This window comes from Prinia subflava, chromosome 12 (genome assembly GCF_021018805.1).
Source record: "Prinia subflava isolate CZ2003 ecotype Zambia chromosome 12, Cam_Psub_1.2, whole genome shotgun sequence".
Taxonomy (NCBI): Eukaryota; Metazoa; Chordata; class Aves; order Passeriformes; family Cisticolidae; genus Prinia; species Prinia subflava.
The window spans coordinates 7190323-7212013 of record NC_086258.1 but is presented as its reverse complement, the minus strand read 5'-3'; the positions used below and the strand labels follow the sequence as shown (position 1 = coordinate 7212013).

At 55.9% G+C, this 21691-nt stretch overlaps 2 protein-coding genes across 2 annotated transcripts in view; one reads left to right on the top strand and one right to left on the bottom strand.

Annotated features, from left to right (window-relative positions):
* The window catches only part of DDX31 (DEAD-box helicase 31), a 43324-nt gene extending 37820 nt beyond the window's left edge, over nt 1-5504 (top strand). Inside the window, exon 20 of the mRNA XM_063410300.1 lies at nt 5072-5504. Within this exon, the coding sequence (XP_063266370.1) occupies nt 5072-5222 (151 nt within the window). The 3' untranslated portion in view covers nt 5223-5504. The remainder of the gene's footprint in view (nt 1-5071) is intronic.
* A 3029-nt stretch (nt 5505-8533) lies between these two features.
* Nucleotides 8534-19217, bottom strand: BARHL1 (BarH like homeobox 1). The gene is made up of 3 exons (XM_063410301.1): nt 16622-19217; nt 13236-13458; nt 8534-11688 (listed from the first exon to the last, which is right to left on the bottom strand). The coding sequence occupies exons 1-3, from the start codon at nt 17070-17072 to the stop codon at nt 11394-11396; spliced, it is 969 nt and encodes a 322-aa protein (XP_063266371.1). The 5' UTR covers nt 17073-19217; the 3' UTR covers nt 8534-11393.
* Between the last annotated feature and the right edge of the window lie 2474 nt (nt 19218-21691).

Sequence of the window (21691 nt, the reverse complement as noted above, 5' to 3'; positions counted from 1 at the left end):
AGAGATGAGCACACAAACCAGATACTGCATATTGAATTACAGTACAGCAGCTTAGCCAGTGTCTGGGCTCATGCTTTGACTGCAGGCTAGAGGCAAGGAAGCTGATCCCACTTCCATTGAGGGATTAGCTGTCCTTGGTTCGCTGTGGAGCTGAGGAAGTGGCTGACAGGTCAGATAGACTTGTCTTCTGACTCCTTCACAATGCAAATGCCAAAGAGCCTCTGCCATTCCACCGTGCAGCCCTGTGCTGCTCAGGCTTTTGCATTCTGGATCACTGGGCTTTGGTGGGAACCTGTGGCCAACTGAAGGTCTGCTTTCCCTTTGAAATCAGGGAGGCCAGTGTGTGCCCCCAAAAGCTTTCACTGCAGTGAGGAGTTGCAACTTAATTTGGCTTTTTTGTGAGTTCAAGCCATGACAAAGAAAGATGACTCTAGTTCAGCTGATTCTGTGGAACTGCCTGCTGCAGGAATCTCTGATGCAAGAAATGCTCAGGAAGGTTAAATTTACTTAGGAGTATCAAGAATTGCTACAGCACATGCAAAAAGTGGTATGAAAAGAAAATGCTTCAGAGTTTAAGTCCAACCCTCAAGTAAAATGGGATGAGGAAGAGGTGTTTGAGAGCTGCTAATCATTAGCACAGTGCCATTGCTCTGGTGTGGAGATGGGCATGGCCTGAAGGCTTTGGCTGCAAGATCATGGTGTTAATTCACTCTTCAGCAAGACCTTGTAGCCCTGTGTCCTCCACACGGCCAGGGCAGCACTTTCCCTTGGGTGCAAACTCGCAGCCTTTTACCTTCTCTCCCACCTCACATCTTTGGTTTCATTTTTGAACATCGTGGCACTGACAATTTTGAAAAGACTAGTACAGGGTTTGTGACTCAGAGCTGCAGCTGGGCCTCCCTGCACAGCAATTGTCTCGTCATTAGGAGCACTTTGCTTGCCAGTTTTTATGTGAGCATTTAGAGCTCTCCTGATATCACTTAATTAGTCAAAATGCAACTTTGGAATTCTGCCCACTGGGAATTTCACTTGGTTTGGGCAGTCTGCTCTAGAAGGCCAGACTGGAGCTCAGGTAAGAGCATGTATCCATGGGCAAATGGAGCCAAAAATGAGAGTAAGAGACATGGCTGCTGTGAGAGGAAACATCTCCATCACTCCTTATTAAGGCAGTTCAGGGACACAGGTGAGTCCTGGCTACCACATCATGATGTTATAAGAGAAATCCTCTTATGAAATTAAAGTTTTATAGTTGTAAAGTCCATCTGATTGTTTCCTGCATACAGCAATGCCCTTTATTACTGTCCTGTTCCACTGTGGCTCAGCACAGAGCCTTTGCTCCATCTCTGATCAGGTAAACAGTGCTTGCACACAGAGCTGGAAAACCTCTGTGCACCAAGAATTATCATCTCTCTCTAACTGAAATATATTCTATCCTCTAGGCTGGGAAAGGGCCTGACAGAAGCAAGAATCCTGGGAGGTTCCCAGCCTCCCAGTGCTGCTTTTGTCCTTTTTCCATAGGGTGTAGACCAAGGGATGGCACTGAAAGTGAGCCTGGGCTTTCTGTGTGGCTGAAATGCACTTGACTTCAGTAGGGCAAGGTGGGCTTTGCTGTTCAGCACGTCCCAAGGTGGTGGAGACCACCCTTGCCTTGTGTTCTGGAACAGGCTTGGTGCTCATTCTGGCTGGGTAATAATTTTCCTCGATCTTCTCAAGCATCTGCATCAGCTGGGAGCAGAGGACCTGGGCCATCTGTTGACCTGTCGAGAGCAGTGTAGGATTGCTGATGGATTTCTTGCCCCCACTCTGCAAAAACAACAGCAGCAAAACCAACCCAAACAGGGTTGTGTTGGCTGCAGATGGTTCATCCAACGCTGGAAGTAGGAAAAGCAGGTGTTGCAGCAGCCTTGGCCCAGAGGTAACCCAGCTCTGCTGCTGGCACAGTGTCAAGGAGCTGTTGGAGATGCTGTCAGGCAGATTGATAGTGCAATCCACAGTGAAATGTTTTCTGATAAATGGAACGGCCTCCTCGGGTCTCCTCCAAAGACACACCGTGAGTTCTGGGACTGTGCATCAGAACTTCCTCCTCCTCTGGCCTCAGCTGCAGCAGTTTGGGAGCCTTTGGTGGCTGCAGATGGTGGGACTTGGTTAAAGGTCACTGCACCTGGGCACTGCATTGCAGCAGCATCTCACACTGCAAGACAAAGGAACAGGCACTGATGCCAACCAGGTTGAGACACCTTCAAGAACAAGCTCATTCTCCACTGAGGTGAAAAGATGAGCAGAGGCATCTTCTGAGCCAGCAAACACAACCCAGGAGAAGGAGATCAGTCCAAACCATTCAGCTTTCCTCAGAGAGGGAGGGTTGGGCAGCACCAGCATCCCTAAGATCGCTGTGGCTCCCGAGTGGGGAAGGGCAGCAGCATGCAAGGAATAGCTCTGTAAGAGGGTCTAGAAGGGAACTGAAGCAGAGGAAAGAAGGATTTTACTCTTTCCTTCACTGGACACTTTTTCTTCCAGGGGTTCCTCTCCTGCCTTTTCATCATTCTGTGATGTATTCAGCAAGATTCACACGTTTCTCATGTTTAAACGGTGAATAAAATCATTCCAGTTTTCTGGAGGACAACAGATTTTTTTTTTTTTTGGTCTTGAAAACTTTGACCTGGTCCTTTCCATCCTTTCAGGAGATAACAAAAGTCATCTGGGGACAGTTCCTCTTTTTCCTTATTGTCTCTCTGCTGAAGGTCTTGGTACCAGCTTTTGTGAGGTTGCAGCTTCATTACAGATGTGCACAGGCAGCTCTAAACCTTTTATTTATGAGGCTTTTGTTCCTTCCTCCATCTCGGTATACCATGATACCTAGACATGAGATCACAGCAGAGATGCTGATAATCCATGTGTTTTTCCACTGATGGGAACGTGGGTTCTGTCTGTGTTGCAAATGCATCTTTACATTTACAGCCTTTCTGTGAAGCTTTTTGCCACAGTATCACCACACAGCTCCCTTAAATTAACATCCCACCAGCCTTCAGCAACAGGGAAAACACAGGAAGGTGGGAGAATCCACATGGAGGCCAAAGAGATGAAATTCCTTGCCCAAGGATGCTCAGGGGGTGAGTGTTGAGGTCTTGGCTCAGTTCTCCTGGGCTTTGTCTCAAAGCTGGTGATGGAAGGTGCTCTGTGGTTATCTTGCTGCTCTGGCAGAGCCCCAGAGACTGTCACCAGTGGGGCAGAGAGGGGAATTTACAGCTTTACAGCAGAAATCAGGGCTCCTGACCTGCTGCTTTCCTGGTGTGCTGTCACTGCAGGCTGGTGCTGGTGTTATTCCCTGTAGCTCTTCCATCTCATGGTTAAACAGGGCCTTGACAGCTGCTTTTCTTCTGGCTGTGATGAGCACAGGTTCCAGAGCACAACTCCATTGATTTTTGTGGCCCTGGGTTAGAGGGAGAAAGCTCCCTTTTCCCTGCATCCCTGCTTTTCTGTGTACAGCTGATCACCTCAGCAGGGAGTATTGATTTACTAATTGGGCAGCAATTTCACCTGATTGATAATAAAGTGTTGGACAACCTCCCTGCTGAGCTGCAGCTCGGCCCGGCAGCTACTGGTGGATTCCTTGTGCTTTTGCAGCAGGGAGTTCCCTGTTGTTAAGTAAACTGGTCTGTTGCTTGGAAACCCAGGAATTACTGTAGGAAATGCTTGGAGACAACAATCAAAAGTGTCAAATAGGAGCTTTACCCACTGCTGGAGGGGGCTGAGCAGAGGATACACCTGCACAGGCTGTGGGAAGGGAGCAAGCAAATACCCCAGGCAGCCAAGAGTTCACTTCCCTTGCCTTCCCTGTGTGTTTGGCCTATGGAATGCGTTGATCCATTGCTGCAGCCAGAAATTCTTCCTTCTCTTCAATGCCCAGCGTGGGTTTGGACAGCTGAAGGGACTTTGAGGCAGTGCTGTGAGGTGTCACCATCCTTTAGGACTGCTGAGTCCCTGTGTTGTCCCCAAATCTCGCTGGCATGGCTGTGGGGCTGCTGGTCAGAGGGACAGACAGGTTTCTGTTCTGTTTTTCTGGAAACACTTGAGATGTGTTCCAGGTCCTCACTAGAACTTGCTCAGAGAGCTGCACCCTGGAGGAGTTCAAGGCCAGGCTGGGAGGGGCTCAGGTTGGAGAATGAGATGATGTTGAGGGTCCCTCCAACCCAAGCCAGTCTGTGACTCTGAGGGTGACACATGCCACCACCAGTACCTGTGGACACCCTGTTGTACCCAGGACCACAGGAACGAGGTAGGGAATGCCTGATCCTGCACCCAGGAGATTGATTGTGTTTTAAATAACTGAGATTTGCCCAAGGTTATCGAGCAGGACAGTGGCAGAACTCGTGGTGGGAAAATGCTGAGTGGGTTTTTATATTTATAGCTGGCAGTTTGGGGCTGCAGGGACATCCATGTTGGAGTTTGGTGGCTTGGCAAAATGCAGCTACCCTTGCAAAAGCCAGTCTCTGGAGAGGGAGGCTGTGAGGTGCATGTGATGGCTGCAGGACAGTGCAAGAAAAGAAAATAAAATCTCTTGGATCTGTTGTGTTTTTGACTCAACATTCTAATTTTTTCCCTGGTTTATTTGGGAGGAGGTTGTGTTTTCAAGCTCTGGATTTAAACTCTGTTTATAAAATGTTTCAATGTCATTGGGCTGTTAGGTATTATTATTATTATTATTATTATTATTATTATTATTATTATTATTATTATTATTATTTCCAAACTGCTGTGTCACCTCATTCATCAGCCTTCAGGCACACAAGCTTCCCTCCTTCTCCCCGCCACCCCTGCAAGAGCATTTGTACAGAACAAAGGCTTGCTTTGAGAAACGCCGTGATATTTTGCCACCTTTGTGAAAACCTGTCACAACAATGCCTAATTCTGCATGAGGCAGAATTTCAAATCAAGCCTCAAGGAAAGGGAGCTGCTCCTTCTCTAATGTGCAGCTGTCAGTGGCATTGCAGGAACCCACCCAGCAGGAGAAGGGGTTCTTAATTCTTTAATTCCTTAATTCCTTAATTCCTCTGCTCTTCCCCCTGCCCAGGCCTGAGCTGCTGAAGAAGACCCAGGGCAAACGCCGCCTTGCTGAGCTCCTGCGCTCTGAATATTCCAGTGGGATGGACACTGCTGGAGCCAAGGTCAAGAAGAAGAAGAGAAAGCAGAGGAAAGCTGGCAACCAGCAGATTCCAACATAAGCCAGGCCCTTCCACTCATTGGCTGTAAAAGCTGCTGGAGTGCCTCAGCCGGGGTGGGGGTGACCTGCCAAATCAGCTCAGGAGTGTTTCAATTTATCAGGAAAATGTGGGAGGGATCCTGGGGATCTTGGCCTCCTCCCCTTCGTTCCCTAGGTCGGAGTGGAAGGGAATCCAGGCGTGTCCTGTTGTACTGCTGCAGTTAAATGTGGCCTCCTGAAGATGCGCCGTGCTCCTAAGATGGTTTTTGAGGAAGAAAAATAATAAAAACAAGGTTAAATATGATTTTCAGAGAAACATGATGTGTGTGCAACATAAAGGGAAACAAGTTTGTGCAGGCAGGAAGTGCTTTTCTGTTTAAGGAACACTCCACAATCCCTTCACTTGCTGTTTCCAGCCAGGTAAACGTGGCAGGGGAGGTGACCATGGAGAGGGGAATCTGCCCTGTCCCCTGTCACTGTGAAGGGAACACTTCTGCTCCAGTCTCAGCTAACGAAGCCACATTGCTGCCACCTCCTCCTGTGCCCTGTGCAAGCTCTGTCCCTGGTCCTGTTACTCAGAACTGCCACCTGCATTGATGCCAGGGCAGGATTGTGGAGAACTCTCCAGTGTGGTGACACACGGTCGCTTTGGGGCAGAGCTCATGGGCACAGAACCTCTGTCAGAGCTCCTGAGCTCAGGAACAAACATTGTCACTGCGGGAAGGAGCCACAGTGGAACCCAGCAGCCTCCAAAGTTCTGCAGCGTGTTGTTATTCCTGATTCTGTGACACACAGGGAGTGTGAGATCTCTCACCTCTCTGAACATTAAAGCCTTTGCAGGCTCTTGCAAACCCTTTCCAGTAGTGACCCAACCCTTTGGGGTTCTGGGCCTGTTTTGAGCTCATGGATTTCACTTCTTGCATTTCCCATTTGCCATCCATCTCATTCCCATCAGAGAATGGGGACACTGGGAAAGGGGATGCAGGATGGCCCCCAGCGTGCAGAGACTGGCACTTGTCCACCAGTGTGTGAAACAGAACCCAAACTGCCCTGTGGGTGGGAAAGTGCCCCCAGAGCCTGCAGATCTCCCAGCTCCTGCAGCTCAGCACCCGCCTGGCCCTCCCCGTGCTCCTCCCTCTGCTTCTTCCAGCCCCTCCTGGAACACAAGCACCAAGCAAGGCACAGGCAAGAAGAGCACAAAACACAACTTTCTGCTCCCTGCACGTTTCTTCCTCGAGGGAAGGGGTGAGGAAGAGCAGCCCACCCGTGACCTGAGCCAGGCATGTTTAATGCAGGAGCAGAAAGTGCTCAAATAGTGGCAATTTCAGGCGTCAGAAGGAAGAAAAGTACTGAAAAGGAGGAGAAGCAGGTGAAAATGATGCCTTGTAAATGTAGAATTGAGGGCACCTACTTTGGGCTGTAGTGAGTCATACAAAGGATTGTAGGAGAGCAGCAATCAGCTCCAAAGTATTTAATTTCTGAAGTGAAGGTAACTTTTGAAACCAGAATTTTTATTTCCTCCCAGGCAATTACCAAATGCTCCGATTTCACTGCAATACTTTTTTGAATATTTCTGAAAGATGATAAAAAGGCTTCAGTATCAAATTAACCATGATTTTGCAGAGAGAATGAAGTTCAGAAACATTTATTAGATTAAAATAAAATAACAACAAAGCGCACCTGATTTTGTTATGAGAACTATTTGGAGGAGCAACCAGGTTTAAGGCAAATGTCAACTTAAACAGGAAAAAAACCCCTGAGGATGAGAATGACTCAGAATGATGCAGAGAGTGCAAGTTTGGGAGTGAAGGGAAAATACATGACCTTCCCCTGGCTGATTGTCACAGAGGAATTAATAAGGACTATTGGCAAATTCATAATAGTAGGAAAAAAGGCCAGCAGCACATAGAGGAGAGACATCAGGAGATCTCATTGCTGCCTTAACTGGGCATGAAACAGTACAAATGGTTATGATGAATAAAGTGATTTTTTAAAAAAAGTAAGAGTGCCTTTTTCTTTCAGCTTCACCATCTTTAGCAGATAGGGCTGGGTTGCTTGTGTGGTTAGGGAAAGAGAGAGGAGGAGATTGTTAAATAAGGAAGTGTTAAAAGAAATGCACGTGCACCTGAAGCTAAGCCAAGTTTTCTCCTAATGAACTTGAAGGCTGATGAGTAAAATGTGTTTGAATTGTGGCTGGGTGGGCAGGAGTCAAATTCTGTCCTTACCCTTGGGCAGCTCCACATTGGCTCTGAGCTGGCTTCACCCTTGTGCACCACTCAATTTGGGAAGAACCTGATAGGTTTGGGGTTGATTTGACTCAAATCATCCCTTCATTCAGGCAGGGCAGGCTGTGGTGCTTGGAGCTGTGAGCTGCTGTAGAGTTCCCTCATTTCCACCACCTGCAAATCTCCACCTGCAGCAGGACCGGGGTGTTGGGTGTGCAGAAATTCCCAAATCCTCTGAGCACCCAAACACTGAGGAGCAGCTGGGGGTGACAGTGGATTCCCGTGGCGTGGAGCAGGGAATGTGCCCTGAGCTGCCCCTGAATTTGTCCCCTCTTGCTCTGAGGTTTGTGGTGTGTGCTGGAGGGGTCCTGGCTGGGTGGGAGCTGGCAGGGGAGGGGAGCTGGGTTTGGCAGTGGCGGTGGAACTGCAGCTTTGGGTTTGGCTTGGGTCACGTTTGCCTGTCTGGATTGTGGTGGAGGGAGAGGGCCTCACTGCCTGCAGCCTGAAGTCCCTGGGTTTAGTGGCACTGTGTGACTTTCCTACAAAGCTGCTTGTGAGTCAGAGCAGGGCTTAGCTGAGGTTGCCTTCCCTGCTCTCACACCGAGATTGCAGGAGATGCTCTTGTGTTTTCTCAGCTCTCTTCTTGCTCCGTGTCCTTTACCTTTAGTAGGAGCTCACATCCTCCTCTCCTCTGCAGCTGGAGCATCTTGAGCTCACCCTGCAAGGCTTTGGATTAGGAAAAAGCAGGGAGGTCACCTTGGGGGTCACAGTTAGACTGTGGCTGGGTCAGACACAGGACACAGCACTGGTCCCTGACTGCTGAGAACACCAGAACTAAGCAGGGCAGAAAGCAACAGAACCTCCCTGCTCACAGCACCTTGTTTTCTCCATAAACCTGGGAGAGGGCAGGAAAAGCAACAGTGTTCTGGGCTCTCCATTCTGACAGAGTTTTGTTTGGTGCTGGGAGGAAACAATTCTGCTGATTGCAATGACTTTGTGTGTGTTGGCACGTCCAGCAGAGCAGCCCTTGCTGTGCCTGTTCCAAGGGTGCTGGTCCTGGTTAAAGCTGTGCCAGGAGGGGAGGAAGGTGGCCCTCGAGTTGGGTAAAAGCCTGGAAGGGCCTTGAGAGCCAGGACTGTGTTTGGTCCTGGCAAACCCTCTGCACTCTCTGGATCCAGAGCCTGGAGCTGACAGAACCCAGCAGCAGCAGCAGCTTGTCTGTTGGACTTTGTACCCTGGAGAAATCCGTGGAGCAGAGCTGGTGCAATACTCCAAAGGTTTCCCTGCCGGGACTGGTGCTTCTGAACTGTTCCATTTTTTTACTTCATGTAATTTCAACCCAGCACAGCCTGTCCTACCCCTGGGGCCTTGCCAGGATCGTGCCCACCTGGCACCATCCTCTGGAAACATTTCCAGCCTGCTCAGGGGCTGCTGTAGGTGCAGGGCCAGTGCTGGTGGGTTTTGCTGTGTGACCCCAGCTCCCACCGGGGTCCCTGCACGCAGGCTGGAGGTGAGATTGGTCCTTCAGCAGGTTTTGAGGCTGCTGAGATCCTCCCACATGTGATGCTGCTCGTGTGGCAGGTGCAGTGCTCTCTGCTTATAGCCCGTGGTGTCTTCCCTAAACTGTTCTTTCTTGAAGCTTGGCTCTGCTGTGAGATCTCCGTGGCATCAGCAGCTCCGTCCCTCACATCCCCTCTGCTCTTTCCTTCCCACCGTGCCCAGCCCAGCCTTTCCCCCTCCCCAGGGCAGAGGTTTGCTCGGGACTCTGGAGTCTCCCAGCCCTGGCACTGTGTGATGGTGCTGGCTCAGACCCGCTGGTACAGGGGAGCTTCCAGCTCCTTCCAGATGTGAAATGGCAAATTTAAATATTGCAATTACACAAACGTGTAACGAAGCCTTGTACTTCATTAATGTAAGAGGAGGAATATGCTACGGCTACAAGGACAATTAAATATTAGAGAATGCCTTTGATTCACATTCCTGCTGTGTAAATGGGAGGAAGGTTGCTGTATGCTCCTTGCCTTTGCGCTCACAAAATGAAAAGCACACCCACTGCAAGTTGTCCTTTGATAGATTTTTAATATGATTTTAAAGAGTTTTGTTTGGCCTCATTCTTATTCAATGAGATTAATTTAAAGCACTTATCCCCTGGGTTTAAGTCAATCCATGTAGGATTTGGGACGGGGGTTGTTGCCCAGGGAGGTGGTTGTTTGCAGGCCTCTCTGAAAGACTCCTTTCCCACTTCATTAACCCCGAGCTGGGAGCGACCCCCCCTTCCTCCTCCTCCTCCTCCTCGCCCAGCCGAGGCCCGGGGATTTACCAAACTCCCCCATTCACATGCAAAGAGCCGGCCCCACGCACAAAGGCCGGGGGCTCTCGCCCCCAGGCGTGGCTGTGCATTTGGCCGAGCCGACAATCGCCCTCCCCGCGGGGCTCGGGGGTGCCGGGCCAAAGCTCCGGGGACGGAGCCGGCCCGGGGGCACCGGGCTGGGACCCGGCCCGAGGAGCGGGAGCTGGAGGCCGGTGGGTGCCGGGGGGGCTCCGCAGACAGCCGGGCCCGCCGGGGGGAGCGGCCGGGGCCGGGGGGAGCGGCCGGGGCCGGGCGGACCCGCAGCCCATCTGTCGGCTCCCCGAGCCGGCGGGCGCTGCCCGGCTGTCCCGGGCACCAGCTGCCGGGCCCGCTGGCCGCGGCCAGATGAGCGACACTTTTAAAGGGTGGAAACAATCCATTTTCCAAAGCGATCATTTAAAGCACTTAGGCAATTATACACTTAAGATTAGCGTTATTAATTCACCGGAGTCGCGGCTATCGCCGCGCCCGGGGGCTGTGCCGGTCCCCCCGCCCCACTCCCGCCGATGGCCCCGCGGCCGGTCCCGCATGCCGGCACTGGAGCCGGGCCCCGGGGGGACACCGAGCCCTGGGGGGACACCGAGCTAGGGGGAACACCGAGCCCAGAGGGGACACCGAGCCCCTGGGGACACCGAGCCCCGGGGAGCGGGGGGCTCCGTGCGATGGGAGGTGGGAAAATTCCTCTTTGCTTTTCCCCTTCCCTCGGCGGCGGCCGTTCCGCCAGAGCAAACAAGCGGGAGGGGAAGAAGGGGCCGGCGGAGGAGAGACCCGTTTGTTTGTAAAGAAGTTTTATTTCCACATTTAAAAAAGGGGGGAGCGGGAGCGGCCGCGGCGCCCCGAGCCCCCCCCGCGCCCCCCGCCCGGCCGGGCCGGCCCCGGGATACAGACTGACAAGAATCACTTACACAAATACGCCCTCAGGGTTCACAAATAAATAATTCATATACATTTTGCACCGTATTTACATTCCACCGCTTTTTTTTTTTTCGTTTTTCTTTTTTCTTTTTTTTTTTTTTTTAAGTTTTTTTAGGGTATCTTTTTTTTTTTTTTTTTTTTTTTTTTAGCTGAGTTACGGACGTCCCAAAGTCTCGCTGGGGCCATCGGCCCGGGCCACCCCACGGTCCTTCCCGGCGGCGGCACCGCTGCCCCGGGGTCGGGGAGCCGCAGAAAGAGGGGAGGGGTCTCCCCGGAGCCGCCCGTGGCAGGTGTGGCTCGGCTCCCCTGACTGTTCCTGGGGAGGGGGCGGAGAAGCGAAGCCCCCCCGGAGCATCCAGCCCCGCCCGTGCTCCCGGCGCGGTCCCACGCCGGGCTGGGGACACGCAGCGGCCCCGCTGCCGTCGGGGGCACAAGGGGCTGAAGGTGGCGAGTGCCCTGCGGGGTGAGGGGCAGCTCTGCCGGCTCCGTCCTGCCAAGGCTGTCCTTGATTCTTGCATTCTTTATATATTATTTTTTAAAAAAGGAGGGGATGGTCTCATTTATAATTTTATATATATATATATATATATTTGGGGATGAGCGGGAGTCTGTCTCTTGCTCGCGGCCCCAGAAGTGTGGGGTGGCCCCCTCCAGCCCCCCTGCCCGGTGGGTGCGGGCGGGGCTCCCCGGGGCTCCCCGAGGCTCACCGGGGCTGCGCAGCCCGGGGCAGGACGCCGGGCAGCGGGGGCAGGGGCGGCGGGGGCTCGCTGCCGCCCTGCAGTCCGTGGATGAGGATGCGGGGCACCAAGGGTCTCTGTAGGGCGGGGGGCGGCGCGCTGGGTCCGCGGTACAGGTAGAGGGCGGCGCCGGGGTCCAGGTTGGAGACCAAACTCTGCGGGTAGAAGTAGGGCGAGGGGAACATCCTCTGCAGGGCTGAGTAGTTGCCAGCCTCAGCCAGCAGCTCCAGGCCCACCGCCGTCTGCCTTTTCCACTTGGTCCTGGGGGGGCAAGTCGAGAGAAGGGGTCAAGGAGGGGAGGGATGCTCCCAAAGCCGCTCCCGAGCTCTTTTTACCCTTTGTATGCCCCCTTTCCCCTGGAAAGGCATGGCCCTGCTCTCATTGCGCATCCCCGCTCCCAGGGTCTCCCCTGGACGGCAGGGATGGGATGGGACGGGATGTGATGGGATTTACTGGGATGGGATGCAGACCCCATCAATGCGGGAGGGAGTTTATCTCCCTGGCGTTCCCGCCGCTGCAGCCCGGCGTGAGCGCCCACGGAGCTCTCCCGGAGGCACCGAAGCCCCAGCCCGGCTGGGATCCCATGGCGGGGTGTGAATCGCGATAAAAACCGCCACAAACATTGCGGTCCCTTCCTGGGGGTGTGAGCCCCAGGTTGTCACACGGCCCGAGGATAACACGGGGGATCCGGGAGCTGAGCGCGGATGCTGCGACAGCCGCGATGCTCCGGCCCGAGGCTCCTCCGCCCGGGGCTCCGGGACCCTCTCCCCTGGCCAGGGCTGCCGGGGCCGGGCTGGGCCGTTCCGGAGGCTGCGGGAGTCCCTCGGGGGGACAGGCGTGAGGCAGGGCCCCGAGGAATTCGTTTGCGGCATATATATGTCTCTGTGTCTAAATATACATATATGTATGTATGTATGCATATTTTTATATGCTATATATCGGTATAGGCATGTCTATATATATGTGTATATATATGTGTATATATATATATATATATTTTATTTTTTTTTTAATGTATGTGTGTGTCGGATCCCGTGGAGAAGCCCCGGCCCCAGGACCTCGCCGCCGGCCGGGCTGGGTTAGGGGCTGGCAGCTCTGTTTCCTCTCCGGTGTGTCCTTGTAGAAGGGATTTGGGGACAGGAGGGGTGATCACACCGTCCCCCTCCGCCCCTAAACTTCCCCAAACCCCCGACGTGGGGGGATCTTTGCAGACCGAGAAGCGGGGCTGGAAATTATGGGGAGGGAGGGTGAAACCCTGGAGCCGGCGAGTGGACAGGGGCTGCAGCCGGGGGTCCCTCGTTTGCTGGCGGTGGCAGTGGCCGGGGCTGGCGGTGTCCGGACAAACCCCCTGAAGCCACCGCGTCGCCAGCCCTTTTCCAGATTTGTCGCTGAAGCCCTGAACCTATTTCCACCAGTAAATTATTCATCATAATAATAATTGTGTAATTACTGTAAAGGGTGTTAATTATTGATGCCCAAAGCAGTAATTGGTATTTATTATTAATGGCCCGATGTGTTATGCCGTTGTGTTTAGCTGGAAGCCCGGCGCTGCCTCCCCGCCTTGCCGGGCTGGGGGCACGGATCGCCCCACACCCGCCCCGCCTCGGCATCGCTTTTCTCCCCTTGACTTTGGGGGAAAAGGCCCCGGGAGAGGCGGGGACGGGCCGGACATCGCCCCTGTCCTGGTGGCAGGAGGGACGCGGTGTTTGTGGGGTGCAAAAGCCCTGCCCGGTTTGGGGTGCGCGGCCGCCGAGGGGAGCAGGGCGGGATCCCCGCGCTGTGGGCAGGAGGGAACGGAGCTTTTTTACCTCCTGTTCTGGTACCACGTTTTCACTTGCGTGTCGGTGAGGTTGAGGGAGGCGGCCAGTTCCATCCTGTCCTGCACGCTCAGGTATTTTTGCCTCTCGAAGCTGCGCTCCAGCTGGGCCAGCTGATGGTCGGTGAAGGCGGTGCGGGCTTTGCGCGGCTTTTTCAGCCGCACCGGGGGACTGTCCCGGGAGCTGGAGATCTCTCGGTCCCCTTCTTCTTTCACTGAGCCGAGAGGGAGGAAGAGGGGCCAGGTCAGAGCAGGAAGGGAGTTCCCCTCGGAAGAGGGGGTGCCCCAGTGCAGGGGCTCGGCTCTGAGTGGGGCTCACGGCACATTTGCTCTGCACCCCGGTAAATTTGAACCCCGGCTGCCGGAGGGGGTTCAGGGGCTCCCCGAGCCGGGCCCGGCTTTTCCCGGCCCCGAGGGCCTGGGATCGGAGCAGGAGCACAGGACTGCGCCGAGAGAATCCCCGGGCCGGCCCCGGCGCCCTCCTGCCCAGACCCCCCCGACCCCTCTCACCCCTCATTTCTCACGGGGCAGGAGTTTCCTCCGGGCTTATTCCCCCAAACTCAAAACCTTTCTCGTTGTTTGGATTTTTTCCTTCCTTTTTCTATCTATCTTTTTTATCTCCCCCTTTTTTTTTTTCTTTTTCTTTTTTAAAAATCAAACCAAACCAACCAAAAACGAAAATTGCGAGCGTCCATTTTTTGGAGGGGAATGTTGCCGTGCTGGTCCTGCCTCTCCCCTCGGCGGAGAAGCCTCTGTCCTCCCGGGGATGCTGCCGGGGCACACAACAAACCTCCCTTCTCCAGGGTGCACAACGAAATACCGGGAAAAGCCCTTCGCAACCCCCTGTCCGGGCTGTTATTTATCTTTAAAAAAAGCCCAAATCAGAGGGGTTGGTGGTGGTTCGATAGCGCCGGCGGAGCAATGAGGGAATTTACGCCGCAAAATGTTGGAAGGTGATGGAAAAATTACGGAGCAGAAACAAAAATAAAAGGGGAAAATAAAATCTTGCTTATGCTCGCCGTCTCCACCCTTCTGGAGGAGATTATGGAGCAAATAGGCTCGATTTATACAAATCAGCGGCGTTTGGGTTTGTTTTGGGTTTTTTTAGAGGGGTTTATGTTAAATTTGCTGGTGGCGGGGGTGAGTAGGGACAAGGCTGGAGCCGAACGCGAGCTGATTTCTCTCTGTAGGAAGACAATAATCCGGTTAATTGAGCCACCGGGGAGTGAAACCCTTCAACCAGAAACCCCGAGCAGGCAGAACGAGCCGGGGACGATCCTGGGGCGGAGAGCTCCGGTCCCGGTTCCGGGGAAGCGGCAGCCCCGACCCGCCGGAACCGGCCAGGGGGGATCGGCCCCGCTCTCTCCCGGGAACGGCCCCGAAGTTTGGATGGAGTTTTTCGCGGACTAAAGCGGGTCTGGCCTCCAGCATCCCGAGGAGGAAAATCCCCCCCCCGGCCCCTGGGCTGATCCTCGGCTCCTAAAAAGTTCCTGCTCGCCAAAGGGCCGCAGGAACGGCGGCGGCTTCCCCGCTCGGTCCGGATCGGCCCTGCCTATTCCTAGCTTAATTATATACATTTAATGATTTATAAAAATATATTTTAATATATATACTGTGGGTTTTTCCGGCACTTTGGCCGCTGGGGGTTGGGCTCAGCTTCGCAGCCCCTTTGCAGAGTAAATCTGGGGCGTTTTGCCCCGGGAAAGCAATTTCCAAAGCGGCACAAAAAGGATCGCTCTAAGAGCGGGGATGTTCACCCGTTCCTCCGCTGATGCGGGGGTTTCACCCCCTTTTAAACTGTGGTTTCCTACCCATTTAAACTGGTTTTTTTTTTGTTTGTTTGTTGTTTTTTTCTTCCCTCCCTTAAACAGTCTTTTCGCCCCCTTCGTTTAAGCAGTGGGGGTTTTTTTTGCCCCCGACTTAAGCTGGGTTTCCCTCGCAATTTAAAGGATATTTTCCCCCATTTAAAAGGCATTCGCAGCGTGGCCGTGGCTGTCCCGCCGCAGGGACAGGAGAGGAGCCGAGGGGCTCCGGGAAGCGGCCCCCGCCACAGCCGAACCCCGGCTCGGCCGGCTCAGGGGATGCGGAGGAGCCGCTTTCCTTCTCTCCCCTCGCTTTTGTCGCATCTCGGCCATTTGGGGAGAGGGGAGAAGAGCTGAAGGAATCCGGGCCGGGTGTAGGAGGCGAGAACAAACAGCCAAGGTGGGAATCGCGGCTGTTCCCAGCGCCGGCCCTGCACAGCCGAGGGGCCGCTGCTTCCTCCCGGGGCATTTCCAGCCCCGGCACCGACCCGGGCTCCATCCTTCGTTCGGAGCGAAAATCGCCCCGTGTTGTCCAGAGCCCGCCGCCGCCTTTGGAGGCTTGATCGGGTGATTTTTTTTCCTCCATGAACCAGATTTCAGCCCGGCGGCTCCGCTCAGGCCCAGGGTGGATTTGTAGCCGGGACGGGGCTCAGTCTGTCCCCTTTTTTCCTGCCAATTCCCCCAAATCCAGCGGCCTCGCAAGGTGCCATCGCCTTGCTTTTCTCCCCCCAGCTGGCTGGACACCCTCTCCTTTCCCTCACAAGCAGCCGCCCAGCAGTTTTCCCGGGGAAAACTTTCTGTAGAGGTGATGAGGGTGGGATGGGAAAAAGCACCCGGGATAAACTCCGAGGGGCGAGGTCTGACCCCAACCCCCCCGTGCTATTCCCGTGCCTCTCCCTGCCCCGGCTGCTGCAGGGGGAGGCCGGGCAGGGGCTGCGGGGGCCCGGGAGGCCGAAGCCCCCGGCCCCGGCCGAGCAGCGGCCGCATCCAGCCCCGCGCCCCGCCGGCGCTGCGGATGCGGCCCGGGCTCCGTGTTTGCGCTGCTCGGGTTTGAACGATTTCCAAAATAATAATACAAATAACAACAACCGAATCAAACCCCGCCAACTGGCTTGTTCGTTTCTCACCGGAGCAGGAAAAATACCCGGTGAATCCGTTATTATTTAATTACTGTTTTGTTTTGGTTTGTTCGTTTGGTTGGTTTGTTTTGGTTTTTCTTTTTTTTTAATCTTTTTTTTTCCCCGCAGGCAGCAATCCGTCTCCGCTCCTCCTTTCCCGCGGGTAGGAAGGCACAGCCGGATCTTTGCGGCGGAAGGGCCTTGGAGCATCCCCCGGGCGCGTTTAATGAAGCGCCGATTGCCCCAACCCCTTCCACCGGGCCGAGCCCCACCGAACCCCCAAGTTTCCCCAAGTTGGTGCCGACCCCTCGGGCATTTCGGGGGTGCCCACACCGCGACCGGCCCCGAGCGGGGCGCGCCCCAGCCGGGTCCGCAGCGCGATCCCGGAGCCCCGGGAGCCGCCGCAGGCTGTGGGTCCGGGCCGCCCCGCACAGCCCAGCGGCGTCAGCCGCTCTTACCTTTGTACTCCGAGTCCGAGGAGGAGCTGCTGGTGTTTTTTTCCATTTTCTCCCTAAAATCCTCGCCGGGCTTGGTGGGGATCCTGCCCGCCGGCTCCTGCCCGCCGTGAGGTCCATTGGTGCTGGAGTAAGGCGCGCAGGCTGCCAGGGGCTTGCAGTCGGCCAGGATGTCTCTGATGAGGAAGGAGGAGGTGACGGTCCGGGACTGCGAGGGAGCCGAGACCTGCCCCGGCTGGAGATGCGCGTCCAGGCCCGTCCGCGGCCCCGCCGCCTCCAGGCACTCGCGGCCCGGCGAGCGGGGCGAGGGGCACCCGCTGCTGCCCTCCGAGCGGGGGCTCAGCTCCAGCGGGGACCGCCCGTCCCCCACCAGCGGGTCCCCCTTGGGCACGGCCGGGCTGCCGGCTCGGTGGGAGAGGATGGAGTCGATCCCAAACCCGGTGGAGCCCTCCATGGCCCCCGCGAGGTGCCGGCGCTCACACGGGCATTGGCGGGGAGGGCGCGGCGGAGGCGGGTTGGTAACGATAATTAACAATAACAGGAGGGAAAAACGAAAAGACGAAAGAAAAAAAAATGAATAAAAACGAGGTAAAAAGGAAAAAATAAAAAGAGCAAAGTTCAGTCTGGGATCCGGGCAACAATCGCTGCAAGGCTCTTCGAGGCGCCGCGCGTTAGATCCAGGGCTGCTCCGTCTTCAGCATCGCGCCCAGCTGCACTCACAGACAGACAGGAGAGGGGGGGAGAGGGAGGCAGAGTCAAACTTTGGCCGCGAAGGGGGTGGGGTGAGGGGGGACGGACCCCAACCTCACCCGGGGTCCCGGCCACCCCACCCGTGCCCGGAGCCGCGGCGGCGCGGGGCTGGGGGGCAGCCCGGGGGTTCCCAGCCGGAGGTGGGGAGGCAGCGATCGATAGTGAAGGCTTCGCAGCGCCTTAACCACTTAATGATCCAGAAATCAATGGGGAAGGGCGAGGGGAGGGCGGAGGGGGTGGCCAGTCTCCGGGCCGCCGCGGCGCCCCCCTTCCCCGCCAGCACCTCGGACAGCGCCGGGGGGAGGAAACCGGAGTCACTCCGGAGCCAGCAGCACCTCGGACAGCGCCGGAGTCGCTCCGGAGCCGGCGGTGCCTTCAGCACCTCGGACAGCGGCGGGAGCGCCGCGCCCTCCCCGCGGGGGGAACGGGGGAATTTGGGGGAAAAGCTGAACTGGGGCAGCTCCGGCTGGGGGACCCCCGCGCCCCCCACCCATCCCGTGTCAGGGCGCCCATTGGCCGCCAGGCGTTTGGGGGGATGTCGCTCCCCAACAGGCGACACCTCGGAGCTTGATTAAGGGGAATTAATTGTCGCCCGGATCCCCGCGCTTTCCGGGCGGTTTCCGCCCTCTTTTGCTGTCATTATCCCGCTGATGGGGCTCTTAATGGGATGATTAGCCGCGGAGGGCGGGGGGGTGTGGGTTGGGTGGGGTATCGAGGGGTTACTGCTTTCTGCGCGCCTCCCCCCGCAATTAGCTGATCTGCCGGTCCCTCCCGAGCAGGGAAAGTTTTGCTGGGCGTTAAAATTAAAAACAAACAAAAAACATATTTAAAAAAAACAGGGAAAAAAAAAACCCAAAAAAAAAAAAACCACAAAAAACAAGGGAAAGAAAAAGCACCGAAACCCTTCCAAAACCCGCAGCACTGAGGCGGCTGCTCCTAAGCCTTAGATGAGCCTCGGAGCTGCGAATTTCGTTGCATGCCCTGGAAATAGGTTGTGGCCGAGCAGAGAGGTCCGCGGGGCGGCCGGGCAGCCGCGCCCCCCGCCCGGCCCTGCGAGCACCGGGCACCGCTCTGCCCGCTCTGCCAGCGCCCGGCGGCGGAACCTACTGGTGCAACTGGGAAGGGACCTCACTCAGAGCGGGTTTTTTCTGCCGTCGATCGCATTTTAAATAAAACCCCGATGGCCTCAGGCAGGGCTGCCCCGTCCCGCCCGTTTCTGCCGGAGACACCAATTTCCCTCCCGCCCCGTCGGGGCTTTGCTGTTGTTGGTCTCCCAGGCTGGAGAGGGACTGGCTCACGGAGGATTCCCACCTTCCTCGCGGTCAGACCGGTTGCTGTCTCCTCGAGGGTTTATTTAGGGGCTTTTCCCGTGGATAGACCCTTCGCCGCGGAGACGGGAAAATGTCCACACCCGGCTGCGCGAAGCTGCGTCACTTTAAAGCGATGTCGCCGGTTATTTCTCAAATACTCGATTTCTTCTGTTCCCCACCTTCCCGGCCAGTCAGCTGCATCTTGTCCCTCTTCCAAAGCCGCCCTTGGCCGGCAGCTTGGAGGCGACCAAGGAGGGGAGAGCCCCCCCTGGGAAGCGCGGCTGCCAGCTGTCGGGCAGCGGCGCAGGCAGGGCCCCCAGCACCTCCTGCCCCCGGCCCTGCAGGCTCGGGGCCGGCTGCGATCGGGGCAGCGGAACAAAAGGACTTCAGAGGAGGACAAGCCCGGCAACAAAATCAGCATCAGCCCCGGTCGCAGCCTGCCCCCAACTCGGGGAGGCAACGCGGCTGAGCTGGGGGCTGCTCGCCCTGCCTGGCCCTGGGTGAGGGGCTCCTGCTCTGCCCTGTCTCCTCCCAGCACTGAGAGCCGGCACTGGGGGCAAATTCAGTTTTACAGTGTTCACCATCCATAAGGCTGGGCCAAGTCTGTCTTTGGGCTGGACCAGAACAAGGGATGTGCAGGAACTGGTCCTGCTGAGAAATGGTGCCAAGACCCCGACGGGGTTTGCCAGCTCCTCGCAGTGTTTGTGTTGGCTCCTGGGCTCTGGCAGCATCCCTGTTCAACCAGGAGAACACGTTTGGGTTGGAAATTTGCACTGGGTTCAGGAGCAGTGCTGGGTTGTATTTGGGACTGGGAACAGGACTGGGAACAGGGCTGGGAGTGGGATTAGAATCAGGATTTGGATCAGCCACACAGGGACAGGTTTGGGCTGGTCTTGCCCTTTAAAAAAGCACCTGCCTTCAAATAACCACAAGGAAGTCCCCAGATTAGATGAATTTCCTGATGATGTGCAAGATTTTGGGGGGTGTTTGTGTGTGAGGTACAGTCCTCACACCAGAGCAGGTCCTGTATTGTGCCATGCCCAGCCAAGGCCCTGGGGACAGATGTGTCACTCCTAGGCCATCCTTGGGGCTGCCAGCAGCTACAGATGCACTGCTACTCATGTTCTAATGACACTAAATTATTACCACTATTATTACTATTAATGCTATTGTTTTATTAAATTGTTTCAGAACCAGACTCCCCAAGGCAGAAATGTGCCTCATTCTGCCCATATGTGATGTCCTTCCTACATCACCTGGACAAGTGGGGTTCCAATGATTTTTCTGTGGCTCCCAGGGCAGGCAGGAAATCCTGTGCACAGACCCCTGAGCAGTGCAAACTCCTTCTCTCTGTGTGTCTGCCCTCAAACCCCGATTTCCAGACTGTTCACAAATCCATCAGTCAAGAGGAGGTCCCTGATGCCAACTGCATTTACAGTCCCCTCCTCACAAGGCTCAGTCACAACCCAGGGGTGGATTTAGGACTGTGGCAGCTTTGGGAGTTGCTGTTCGTCCCACCCCGCTGGGTGCTGCTGAGGGACAGCGCGGGGCTCTCCTGGCTCCTGTCACCAGTGCAGGTTTGGCCCTGGGGACAGGGGACAGGGCTGTCCCCGGTGTTCCCAGAGGCTGCAGAGCCCCTTCCCCAGCTGGGCCGGGGGCTGCTGCGCTGTGACGGTGACTGAGCAAGAGTTAATCCAGAAATGTCTGCTGGCGATGCACAGCCCGGCGGCCTGGGAGGGCCTGGCTGAGGGAGGGATCCCCGGAGGCGCCGCTGCTCCGGATCTCCCCCGGAGGCGGCCGGGCGCTCGGGAAGGCACAGCCAGGGATGCGCACAGCCACGGGCTCCGCTGGGATGCTCCGCTACCCGAACGAACGCATCGCCAGGAGGGAGAGGAGGGCTCGGGGTGGGGGCAAGAGGCAGAAAAGGGGGCGAAGCCGGGGAGGAGCCGGGCCCGGCGGCGGGGAAGCTGCGGCGGCGGCAGAGCCCCATTACCGGTGGGTGTCACTGCAGGACAAGGAGCGGGGGCGGCGGGGCCGGGACCCCACACGGGCTCGGGCAGCGGCGCCGCTGCCGCCCGGCTCGGAGGGATCAGGGCCGGGCCGGGGACAGGGGCAGGGGTGCCCCGCTCTGCCCCTCCGAGCTGGGGACATTTGGAGCAGGACCTTGTCCAGCATTTCAGGGGCAGATCTATCGGCTCCGAGGTGTCTCCTGAACGCGGCTTTTTTTATTTGTCTGATGATTTTCGGTCTCCTGATGATTTTTGTGGTCTCCTTGCTGGTTTCCTGCGCCTGCCCCAGCCAGCAGCGTTACAGGGGCTTGGCTCACACCAAGTCCTGTGCCAGCTCTTCCCAGGCAGGACAATCTGGAGGTGCCTCCTTCCCTGAGCACAGCCCAGGGACCTCAGTGGCTGCTGCAGGAGGACACGGACGCTCGGCTGAGAGCTGGATGTGGCTCCCAGCAGGCAGGAGGACAAACCTCGTGCCTGGGTTTCTCACACTCTCATAAACAGTGTTGTTTTTATCAAGACAAGGCATTTAAGGCCCAGCTTCCTCCCTCCCTGGGGAGGTGGGAGAGATCTGTGGTTATAATCCACCTCTGCCAGCCTGGCAAGCCCTGCTGTTACCCCCTCCTTATTTTAGATGGGTTTTATTTAGAGGCCTGTACTAAAAGAGGCAACCACATACCAGGGTTTTCCCGGTGTGGATTTTGTTCCTCCCTCAGCTCAGGTGTGGGCAGGGTGGAGTTTGTCACAGCTCCTTCCTTATAAAAGGGCAGGTTGAGGTACCAGCTGCCCTAAGGATGGGGTGTGGGAAATGCTGGAGCAGCTCCTGGGGAGCCTTCATTGTCCTGAGGGTAAGAAAAGCTGTCCTTGCAGTTTACTTTGTTGTTTCATCTTGAGCAATTCAGAGTAGTGTTATAAAGAACTCTTCTTTTTGAGGTTTGGGGTTAAAGGTTTTGGGTTCTTCATGTTCTTTGGCTGCTGGTGGCTTTATGTAGGGCTGGGCTAATCCC